Source organism: Protomyctophum bolini (genome assembly GCF_963924005.1).
Source record: "Protomyctophum bolini genome assembly, chromosome: 4".
In the NCBI taxonomy this organism is placed as follows: Eukaryota; Metazoa; Chordata; class Actinopteri; order Myctophiformes; family Myctophidae; genus Protomyctophum; species Protomyctophum bolini.
The window spans coordinates 21837577-21850075 of NC_137865.1; the positions used below are offsets into that span (position 1 = coordinate 21837577).

A 12499-nucleotide genomic window follows, 5' to 3' on the forward strand; every position below is an offset into this window, starting at 1 on the left:
TGAATGGCCAACATATAAAGTGGTTAAAATGATTAATGCTATGTTGTGACCCAGGTCCCCCCGAAACGACCCCTGGGGGACCGGGACCCCGCCCAGACCCCATGTTGAGAACCACTGTTCATTAAGGAACAGTCAACCCTATATTTATAACATGACAAGCTTTATGGAATGTTAGTATTGCTCTAGTTTCAAACACGTCGTCTACACAAGGTGGGTTTAAAGCCGGACACGTCCTACGACGATCTACAAGTCTCCCATGATGATCTCCCTTTTTTTCACCTAATATAGACGTATGAAATAAAATATCTCTGACTTGGGAATACATCCATGCTAATTGTATTATTTAAGCTTTGGCAGCCCAAGGTGCAGTAGACTGGAGACTGAGGGCCAGAGGACAGCAGCCAGCACTGTTCTAGTGACTGCTCTATTACACTCCATTGTCTCACTGTGGCAGAACGTGTCCTTTGAACAGAGCCGAGCCCTGTGGGAACGCATCCAGCTTCCGACCAAATGAAGCTTTTTCTCTCTTCCTCTCCCTATAGGCCTCTATAGCTCCATTTCACTTTCTCCTCTCTCCTTCTACCTTTCTCTCAGATACGCATACTGTAGATGAATCCTTGCGCACACACACACACACACACACACACACGCACGTTTTATGCTAAAGATGGCCATTGCTCATGTAATGAAGAATATGGTAGCACATTGTGAATGTGAACACAGAGTAATCTTAATATATTTTTCAAACGTATTTTCATGAAAATGTATCAATGTCCTCTATAAAGCGTGAAATTTTGATTGAATTTGATTTTATATTTGTAACTGAAGCTGAATAAACATGATGGACATGGCATTTTAGCTTACTTCTACTCAAATCAAAGCTATTTTATATTTATTTCACCCTGAGATACAAATCATTGTGTTCTATGGTATAGAGCAGTGATACTCAACCTCATTGACAGACAGACAAATAACTACTCATGGACAGACAGACAGACAGACAGGCAACCTGCACTGTCCCTCGGTGCCCTAAGTTCTCACAGCAGGAGGACTCGAACAAAATCAGGCTTTAGTTTCCAGGCTAGGTCTCAAATAAGTAGGCATTCAAGCAGCAGGCAAAGAGCTACTCATGTTATGTGCAATAATTTGTGCAGTTATGGAAACAGCTCTTTGTGTTTATGCAAGAAAATGTAACACATTTATTTATTTACATATTGTGTGCATGCACATTGTACTTTGATACATTTTGCGAAAATAAAGCAATTGAAAGAGAGAAGTTATCAAGTATCATTAATGTCGTAATTTTATCTACTGGCCCCTGGCCCCTTGCCATTTTTGTAATGTGGCCCACAGGTAAATCTATTTGAGTATCCCTGGTATAGAGGCTTTAACAGTATAAGATCATCTTTTTGCAATATGCAATTAGTGTTTCTTGCTTATTTTACAAAATATATGCTGTAGGCTAATAATATGACACAAATGGCACAGAATAGTAGGAATGACCCCATTAGCTGTGCCAGTCCTCTCTCCCAAATGCATCCTATTCACTGGCAGCCAAGGTTCAGCCATCAAAAGGCCTCTCTGTAAGTGCCTTTATAAAAACGCCTCATCATGGCTGCATGGACAGCACTGAACAGCTCAGTTGAAGTGATGACACCTGTCCAGGCAGGTGTCTGATCCAGTGTAATCAACAATGACAGGAGTATTATTCCGTGTTCACACTGGCTTATACAAAACTGCACATTTTGTCGCTTTGTATCTGTAGCTGTAGTTGAAATCGGCTCAACATTTTTTGTAGCTTTGTAGGAGCTACAAATGTCGGATGTATCTTTGTATCTCCATGTCGTTGGCTTCCTTTGAAAAAGAATGGCCTGTATCTTTCAGTGTCTGGTGATTCTGAATATTAGAGGTTTTCCTTAACCACTTAAACACTATACTGACTTCGTGGACTGGAGTCCCCCAGGGGTCAGTAGACTGTACTAGGCTGCCTCATTGTTTCCCTGCATGTGTACTAAATATCATCTCAGATCTGCAACGCGTTGTGAGGTTGTAGATCTGCTATTCGTTGCTGAATGTTTGCCTCCCAGAATAGGTTCGCTAGGACAGTGGTTCTCAAAGTGGGGTCCGAGGAGTGGGGTCCGAGGACGCATCACAATCATTTTAACCACTTTATCCATATTGTTGGCTATTCCAAAAATAGCAGATCTATTCGTGCCATGTTGCAAGCTTTTACATCTACTATTTTTGGAAAGTTTCTGAAAACGATAGAAAATGTTTGGAAAATGTTTAATAATTTAGATAATAGCCTAAATCTTCTGTTCTGGCCGGTCCCTGGCCTCGGGTTGGCCAACCCCTGGCCACGAGTCGACAAATGAACCCCCATATCAATTTGAGGATCCTTGACATGAAAAGGTTTGAGAACCTAGGATTCTTGTTGTTAAATGACTATCATCTCAAGTCGTGCCCAGATCTCTCTGTTCAGGGACTGAGCTGCTATTTGCATTCCCAGTAGATTTGGTGTCCTCCCCCTGCGTACCCTCAGTCAAATTTATTCATGCAAATGAAACCAACAACAACCACCCACTTTTGGCGCACCCACACACAACAGAACACTGGACAAAAAAAACAAGACCATTCAGACCTCCAACCATACTATATCCACTCTGCCAAGCTGCCGCTGAAAAGCACAGCGTCATAAGGTGACAGGACATTGACGTAAGGATGGAGAGAGGGGTCATAGGCCCTTCTCTCAGTGCATTCTGGCTGCTCTCCTGAAACACAACAACACCTCCAACAATGGTGGACTGTGTTGAGTGAATGGTATTACTGGTACTGAGTTGGGTACAATGTTCCTGAGGGTAGTGCGTGATTCCAAAATAGATGCTTTTGCTATAGGCACCCGCAGCCTGACCCACGGGACATAGATTAGTTAGTGGTTGGTTAATCACTTTCAATTTGGCATGTAATTATACATAATAAAAATTGAAAACATTTCCAAGCATTTAATTAAATAACGAATAAAAACAAAATAGCATATCTACAGAATTGTAGCTCTGCTACTTTTGCCATTTGTCGTATAGCCCTGGTCTAACTAGGCTAAGTTTGAACTTAGTGTGAGTTGGTGAAACTGGCTCAACAAGGCATATATAGGGCTTACGAAGTAGAACAAGCGGAAAAAAGGTTGACAGAAAGAGGATCACCTCTTTTTCTTTCAATGTATCTGAATAATGATCCCACACTACTAGACTGTCAATAAACATAATGGGAGCTGGGCTGACCTCTGGTGTCCATTTGGTATATTACCGGACAGATCTGAAAAATCATCATTCCATCAACTCTACCTCACCACCCGATTGGTTCCCTAATCATCAGTTCACCAGTCATCTCCCATCACCTCAATACACCTGTGCATGCACATTTCAGTCAGAACCTTTTTCTCCTGGGAGACAAGTCCTACATTGTTATGTTCAATCCAGGCCTGTTGTGTTTAGTGTGTTTGTCTCAGCCTTCTGTTCAGTCATTTTCCTGTTCCTGTCAGGGAAACAAAAGGGGGTACGGGTACCCTTTACATTTTAAAAGTAGGAATTGTATGTTAAAAACACTGTTAGGTCAGTGCCAGGTTTTTGTTTTGTTTAGAGAAGTATTTTTTGTTTTGTTTAGCGAGTGGGTTTTTTGGTGTTGCTGTGCATTTTGATTTGGTACTCACCATTTTCATTTTCTCTGTTTTCTGTTGTACACCAGGCAGTGGGCACATAAAATAAAACACTGAATTTACTCAGTTTCAATCCATCATTTCACTCACTGGATACCATGTTATTGTTCCTACATACCATAGACCTATTCACCTTTTCCTTACAGCCCATAGTGCATTGCGTTTGTGTGTGCATAATGTTCCTCTTTCTCTTGCTCTGTTGCCAGTTTTGCAAGAGAAACAAGTGGCCAGGTCTATGAAAACAAGCACAAATGAAAATAGCTAATCTACAAGCTCACAACGACACATTGTGAGGTTGTACACCCGTTAGTTAAAAGCACACAATACTATGTTCAGATGGATGTCTGTGGTTAATTACATATAATGTGGGGTTCCTTGATGTGAAGAAATGTGGAAGCAAGCCCAAATAAGCAACTACTATACACTTTAGAATCAAGCCCAAAAAAAACATCAACCAGCAACCTACCAATAATTTATTTGCAAGTGACTTTACAGAAAAAACAAGTCAAAGGTTGCTTATAATAAGCAGACATGGCAACACGGCCTGAAGGAAGCAAAGCACACACACAAGGAGCCCCAGTACCTTGGAGCAACAGTACCTTGGCCTGAAGGAAGCAAAGCACACACACAAGGAGCCCCAGTACCTTGGCGGGGAAAAACGTGGATAGAGTCGAGAGTAGACCACCAGTTGGTCTACTCTCATGTAATGTTGTCAAAGTGGAGACTGGGGGCCTGCAGGGGTGCTTGAGGGGTTTCCAGGGGGTCCCCAACAAAATGTGTTAAATGTAGCATATACATTTCTTTTTGGGCTTTTTTTCCTCACAATTTTAACAATACAATACTGTGGAAAATGTATTTTCTGATTCTGATTGGGGGGATATTCATTTGGGGTTCCTGGACATGAGAGCGTTTGAGAAGTGCTGCTGTAGCAGGACAGGCAGCCCTCCCCTCTCACATGATCCTCTCTTTGTTTGCACGGTCAGTCAGGCTCTCCAAGAGGCTGTTGTCATCCTTGTCTGCAACACATAATGGTGGAGAGCAGCAGTCAGACACATTTCATTCCATCCATCGAGCTCGAGTGTTTCATCCATAGCACTAGCAGTATGATCCATCCATAGCAGTATGATCCATCCATAGCAGTATGATCCATCCATAGCAGTATGATCCATCCATAGCAGTTCTTCCAGTGTTTGTTCATCCTTTTATAACTAGAGTGTCTGAGACTGAGCGTGTAGCACTCGGAATTAAAATAAAGTTGCAATCCACTGAATTAAACAGTGGAGTGGATATTTTAACTTTTTTGTGTTCTTTATAAATTAACGCCCTACTTGATCATACTATTACTACAATAATAGTACACACAAAAGCCAAAAGAATTGCAGATCTACGAGCTCGAAACACGGTGCGGCGCGTTTTGAGCTTGTGGATCTGATACTTTTGCTATTTTTGGGATTTGAATCCTGAAAAGTAACGGTTTTGGACATCTGAGGTTTCCACCCGACAGAGATGATGTCCTGTGGGTGGGTTCACTACTGTTTGATAGGACGGGAACGCCTTTTGGTGTTTTAAGGATTATGTTATACGTTATCTATTGAAAAATAGCAGACCTACAAGCTCGTAGATATGTGCTGCGCTATGAGCTTCTGAGATCTGCTATTTTTGAGAAAATCGTGAAAATGTGGCACAAATCTTTGAATACCGTATATATTCTTTCAGAGCGAACGTTTTCAACTCAAATCTTTGCTTCTGGAGGGGGGGACGGGACGGACATATTTTTCAGAAAACTGTCAGGATTTAGAAAACATTTGTAGAATTGTCCTCAGGTGTAAATGGGTTAAAAGGGGACATGACCATCAACGCAACAGGTCCAGTGTACTTACCAAAGACCACCAAGGTGCAGGAACACTGTACTGTTCCCAGAGGGTTCTCCAGCACCAGGGTGTATTCTCCACCGTCTTTGACTCCACAGGTGGGGATGACCAGGGTGCACACCCCGTTGGCGGTGCTGTACCAAAAGCGTGACGAGTCCGAAATCTTCACTCCTCCTCCCTTGTACCAGCACGCCTGCAGAGCGCAGACCACCGGGAGTTACAACACGCTATACTTTGTGACTTTTTGTCCTTTGTGCGAACTCATCATGTCGGTTGGTATAGCTGCAGATTATTCTCATTTAGGTGTGCAATTGTTCACGTGGATTAAAGTTCTCTCTGTCTACTATGGAGGCATGTTGCACAGCGAGAATAGCCCATCTACAAGCTGTCAATGCGTCGCTTGTGGATGGGCTATATTTGGTTTAAAAATATATATTGGAGCAATTATTGAAGTGTTCAAACAAGCAATATGTTTGGAAGCATTTTCAATAAAACCCTTATGGTCTCGGAAATTTCATAAAAGCAAATAAAAGGTTAAAGCCTCAGACTGTGATTTCTTCACCTGGACTGTAGAACAGCAGGACCAATATTACTAAAACATCATTCATTTCACATAATGGGTGGTGCAGTGTGGGGGGTCTCCTTTTACACTGTAGGCACAGCCCATACCTGTGGAGTAGGCATGCCCTGGTGGGCACAGCCCATACCTGTGGAGTAGGCACAGCCCATACCTGTGGAGTAGGCATGCCCTGGTGGGCACAGCCCATACCTGTGGAGTAAAGGCACAGCTCATACCTGTGGAGTAGGCATGCCCTGGTAGGCACAGCTCATGGTGCAGTCATGACCTCTGCTGACAGAATGGTTCTTCAATGGAAGCAGGAAGGATGGCTTCACCTGGCGTGAGGGTGCCTTGTACTCCTTCATCAAGAGACTTCTGATAGCCTCTGAGGTACACACACACACACACACACACACACACACACACACACACACACACACACACACACACACACACACACACACACACACACACACACACACACACACACACACACACACACACACACACACACAGATACACACGTACACATTTATACATTAACACTAATAAACTGAAACATTATTTTCACATACTGTTTAGTGCTATTGAGAACTATATGGTTGTAATGGTTAAAGAGATATTTCACTTTTAAATAAAATAAACATTAACGAAAAAAAGAAATAATTATTATGGAACCCTCACGCATTAGAAGGACATACTAATGTGTGAGGGGTGTCATTTTTGTTTTATTTGAAAGTGAAATATCCCTTTAATTGAACGAATCATAAAATTAATATTTGCATTATTTTTGCATTGATTCGTTATCTAAAAAAAATCTAAACAATTGATACAAATGTAATCGATGGAATAATCACAAAACAAAAAGGAATAGGCAGTCGCTGCTCTGCTGAGCACTACGTGCAAACTCTAGCCACCTTTATTCTCCTTGGCGATGACCATGGGCTCCTTGGAGTCCAGAGGGTCGCTGTCCCCAACGGTGTTCTGGGCCAGCACCCGGAAGTAGTACTTCCTCCCAGGAAGCAGTCCGGTGACGGTGTACTTGCGGCTGTAGATGCGCTCTGCGGCCGTGAACCAGGACGCGGTGCTGGTGTCTCGTTTGAGGATGACATAGTGAGTGTCCTCGTCATCCTGCAGGTCGGGGGTGTGCTCCCACTGCAGGATGACCGTGCCTGGAACCTCCTCCACAAGATACAGGTTCTTAGGAGGACGCGGGAAGTCTGGCCCAAAAGGGAAGGGAGAAGAGAGGAGCACAAGGAGATGAAAATATGTTTGTTTTGTTTTTACCTTGGCTGTGTCGGTCTGTCTGGACTCTGGACCAGAACTAATCACGCAAAACACACACGGAAGTAGCCACTAATTTCTTTTCACAGGGGCGGCAGTGGCTCAGGGGTTCCCAGTTCGATCCCAGGGTCCCCCAGAGACACTGAACCCCTATTTGCTTCGTGCCTTGCATGGTTTCCTCTGCAAGACACATGCCATCGGTGTATGAACGTGTGTGATAATGTAATACCCAATCTATGTGTCTATTTTAAAATATTTTACTTAAAATGTATAATGGCAGACAATGAGGCAGTGATCGTGCTGAAACCTTAATTTCCACATTTGGATTCTGACGTCATAGATGACTGCAGCAGTCACAGCTGGTCACAGCTGGTCACATGAAGTCTGAGATCCACCTTAAGCCATACGGTTTTTCTGTGGATCCTGAGGAGATCCACATAATGTTCTATTTCTTTATAGTTAGTTTTATAGCTGTAAGACGGAGTTCTCACTCTGTAAGTGAGAATTCCAAAAATAACTCTCAAAGGATCAAGGTTTCATGCGAAAGGGCACAAAGAGCAAACTGCCTCCAGTCATTTTCAGCGCTGTCTTTTGTCAGGGATTAGCCAGACAGTATGTCTGGATAAACTCATAGCACTGCCTCACCAATGGAGAAAATTAGTTTTCTATCCAGCGTGTGATATAAGAATAAGAGGCCAACTTGTGCATATTGTCGCGGTCAAGCTGAACCTTTCTGGACATTACTTTAACGTTTTTGAAAGTCTGTGAGTGACATGCAGTCAGAAAAGGTCCGACTGGGCACCCGCTTTGAATGTGATCAGCAGATAATCACCATTCACCAGTATAGGTTACTTATCAAGACGATCTTATCGACATACTGCATGTAGTCTGGGAGCCTACTGGCTGCGATTAGGAAACACGGACGTGACTGCGCTGCTCCGTGCTTGCAGTTATGTGTAGGGTATGAGGAGGGTTGTCGTTCTCAGTAGGCTGATAAGATCGTCTTGATAAGTAACCTACTGGTGATTATAGGTTGATTTTCACTCAAAACCGCTAGGCTGGGCCCGGGAACTAAACTCAGGGGGTAGAGGGGCCGCTTGGGAATCGGAAGGTTCTCGGTTCAATCCCAGGCTGACCGTGTTGCTGTCAAAATATCCTTGAGCAAGACACTGAACTTCTAATTCCTGCCTAGGGCATCAAATTGCTCAGGGCCGGCATTGACTCTAGCTATCAAGAATCAGATCTTATGTGGTACACGCCTTAACCACTTGTGACTTGGATATCAGCATCAGCACTGCACTGTTATTCCTTTTTGACAAAGCGAGTACGTTTGTCTGTCGTCTAAGTAACAAAGTATATTAGCAAGAGTTTGGGACCAAATAACTACTTTTCAGGAAATAGAAAAACAACCTGTATGTTCCATTGTGTATTTTAATACCGTATATATATTTTTGCACATACAAGGTTTCCACCCGACAGCGTACCTGTCACCCTGACGTTGACGTCATAGTGGACCTCTCCATAATGGTTCTTCAGTTGCACACGGTAGACACCAGAGTCACACCTCCTGGAGGAGGAGATGAGCAGCTGGGAGTGACTCTTGCTCTTAGTGATGGCCTCCTTGCCGTTGGTTCGAACGCCGTCCTTGAGCCAAGTTACCACCGGGGGAGGGGATCCCTGGGAGAAGGGCATGTTAGGGGGGGTTGGGGGTGATATTAGATTGATCCGTTACATGAGATTTAACCACTTGAACCCCAGCATCCCTATTCTGGGGGGAACAATCGCCGAAAATTGACAATCTACAAGCTCAAAACGCGTTGCTTAAATATTTAATACAGCATGCAAAGATGTGATTTAGGCAGATATGCTGCCACAAAAATAAGTGTAATGTATTTTATTTATTAGATTATAATCGAACACTGCACTTTGTGAATATTGTTTATCTTATATAATATTGAATATCTTATGATAAATGTATGGGGTTTTTTGTGTGATTTATTGGTTCTTTTATATGCTCAAAGGCTGATTCATGAAACACGCTTAGATAGAAACACGCTTGTTTGCATTCTGCAAATTCAAAATGTTGTCTGTCGGGTGGAAATGGAGAAAATGTCAGGATATTTTCAGGATAACATAAGAAAAGAGTAGCGACCCTGTATATCTGCTAATTTTGGCGGGTGCAGTACGTTGACAACCCATCTCATCTCCTTACCTATAACCATAACCGCAAGCACAGGAGCAGACGCTAGTCTGTCGGATATGCCCTGTCACACGTTTGTGTGACGCTGTAGTAGGCCTACAATCAGAGGGGCGCTAACTTACAAAGAAAACCCTCAAAAGGTTCAAATATGAAGATATGAGGTTTCTGCTCCACAGCATTAGGCTCCTCCACAGAGGGTGTGGTTAATGTTGGCAGCATGTGACTGATGGAGGTCTTACTGTGAAGCTGAGCTGAAGGCAGAGTGCTGTTCCAGCACGGACCACCATGTGGTTCTTCAGCCTGCCCTGGACGTCAAATCTGGGAGCCGCTGCATGGGAAGCAGTCACACATGACATTATGTTAACCACATGAACCCTATATATATATATATCTACAAGCGCAACATGTCGACGCATTGTAAGCTTGAGCTGTAATTTCCTACTGTAATTACGGGGGAGAGGAGAAGACCTGGCATAGACCCCTGGGGGACCTCAGTCACCCAAGTTCATAGGGTTTAAGTGGTTAAATGTTTCTTCAATATAGAATACAAGAAACGGCTAATATAGTGGTTCTCAAAGAGCCCTGCAGAGGTCCTTGAGGGGGATCCTGGGTCCCCAGCCAGATTAATTAATATAGCATCAAGATCAATTTAACCACTTTAACCCATGTTAAAGTGGTGGCACAAACTGCTTTAAAATTGGCATCCATAGCCAAATGCACATTCATTTGGAGGTCGATGACATGAAAATGCCAGTGGGATAATAGACTCATCTCACCAGGTGGGGGCATGGCCAAAACGCCCTGCGTCAGTTCGATCGGTTCCCCCACCCCTCCCTCGTTGACGGCCCGGATTCGGAAGAAGTACTTCATGCGTTCCTGCAGTCCCAGCACCGTGTGGGCGGTGCCAGCGATGGGGATCTTGGAGACCCTGGTCCACTCTTTAGCGTCCTCGGGTCGGACCTCCAGGATGTAGCCAGAGGGCTCGTCCCCTTGCTCCGGGGGCTTCCAGCTCAGAGAGATGGACGAGTTAGAAGAATGAGAATCCGACACACGCAAGTTCCTCACCAGACCGGGTGCACCTATAGGGAGAGAATGTTCATGAACCCTATATTCTGTGGGGTGATCATTCTGTGAGAATGGCGGATGTACAAGCTGAGCTCACAACGTGGCTGCTACTCGTCTCGGTAACCAAATTTAGATTGAGTGAGGGGAAAAAAAGTATAGGGTTTAAGAGGCTAACTTATAGTTTGAGTAGATTTGATTTGATGTCCGGCTTTAAGTGAAGCCTAGGCCATATGGGCTTCATACCATCGCCTTTTGTAATGGTTCTGGACAACCGTGTATCTTGACCGACTGACCGCACTGTGCTCCCTGTCGTGGTGTGGAACGTGTGTGTGGAAATTGGACGTGGTGACTGGTGAAGATGTTTTTAATTGAAAGGACAGATGAGAGTAGATGTGAGTGAGAAGGAACAGGAGAAGGAAGGCTCACGTATGGGGTCTTTGGCGATGACAGCGGTAGAGCTGGAACTGTGGCTTCCTGCTCCCGCTCTGTTCACACTGGTCACTCTGAACTCGTACTCCATGTCCTCCATCAGTCCATCCACCACACACTTAGTATCTGGACCAGTAGAACACACAGGGATAAAGTTACACACCAGTGGAACACGCATAGTGTCCCTGTCGGGCAGAGATCTCCATATTCCAACCTTTTGTGTTTTTCCATAAATGTAACGCCCTGCTTGACCATACGACAGTGTCACACAAAAGTATCAAAGTAGCAGATCCACTTAACTTTTTGTTAAGTCACACGCAAGTATATTTTTTTCAGGTGACGGTAGGGCTGCTCAATTCATCAAATTAGTTTTCGAACTGGAACTGATAAGTAGAGAAAAAGAATCCCGCACACTGTCTTCACTTGAGTTTAGATTTTATTGAGCAACGTTTCGGTCGTCAGACCTGATGAAGGTCTGACGATCAACAAGCTCAAAAAGCCGTGTTGGATCTGCTACTTTAGATTTTATGTGACGTTGTAGACAATGTATGACAGCAACGTTATCCAGATGAAGACGGATAAGATGTTGTATGTGACCTGTGAGCGGCTCCTTGCTGACTGGGACCCACATGTTGCTGCCTTTCTTCCTCCTCTCCAGGACGTAGCCCAGGACAGGAGCCCCTCCGTCCTGTGCTGGAGGAGACCAGTTCAGCGTCATGGTGTCCTTGGTGATGTTGGACACCTGGGGCTGAGACAGCACGCCTGGTGGCTCTGCATTGGGAGGTGGCAGTGGTGAAAAGGAACCAAGTTCATTTACTCAAGTACTGTGCTTAAGTAACATGTTTAGGTACTTAGATAGTAGTAGAATAGATAGATACCGGTATGTCATTAACTGTCATTGCATCTCTGTATCTTTTTTTTACAGACGACACAGGATGGCGGTCATCCCGCTGTCTGCGTCACGGTATTTACGCACATGAACTGGCTACGGGAGTTTATGCATGTGTCTCGACTGTTGGGCTCGAAAAAACCCTGTTGTATTTGTCTGGCACAGCGAAGGAGGTGGTGGAGGAGAGTCATCCGCGTGTAGTTACGTTATATTGAGTGACGTTAAACGGTGACCCATACATTAATCTGTGTCCCTCCCAACATGCATTTCACTGTGTGACACGTGATCGTGTGAAAATGAAGTTAATTAAGGTAGTGCAAGCAAATGTATGGTGCTTGTAAGTATTGCACATTGAGGCGGGAGGACAGGGGCTGTCTGTACGCCGTGGCGTTGTGAGATGGGCCCCTAAGCAAGCAGCAGTCTTGCTCTGTGCTAAGGATGTGGTTTTAGACTTTTTTCCCCCCTTAAATTTAGAATAGATAGTTTGAGA

The 12499-nt window shown here is 44.1% G+C and overlaps 1 protein-coding gene across 1 annotated transcript in view; it reads right to left on the reverse strand.

The window, feature by feature from the left end:
- Positions 1 to 4663: 4663 nt before the first annotated feature.
- Positions 4664 to 12499, reverse strand: part of LOC308314498 (immunoglobulin superfamily member 22-like) — a gene marked incomplete at both ends in the record, with an annotated part of 28236 nt that continues 20400 nt past the window's right edge. The window contains 9 exons of the mRNA XM_080762129.1: positions 4664 to 4728; positions 5593 to 5776; positions 6379 to 6527; positions 7060 to 7362; positions 8911 to 9103; positions 9866 to 9954; positions 10403 to 10705; positions 11118 to 11246; positions 11718 to 11891. Of these exons, the coding sequence (XP_080618255.1) occupies positions 4664 to 4728; positions 5593 to 5776; positions 6379 to 6527; positions 7060 to 7362; positions 8911 to 9103; positions 9866 to 9954; positions 10403 to 10705; positions 11118 to 11246; positions 11718 to 11891 (1589 nt within the window). The remainder of the gene's footprint in view (positions 4729 to 5592; positions 5777 to 6378; positions 6528 to 7059; positions 7363 to 8910; positions 9104 to 9865; positions 9955 to 10402; positions 10706 to 11117; positions 11247 to 11717; positions 11892 to 12499) is intronic.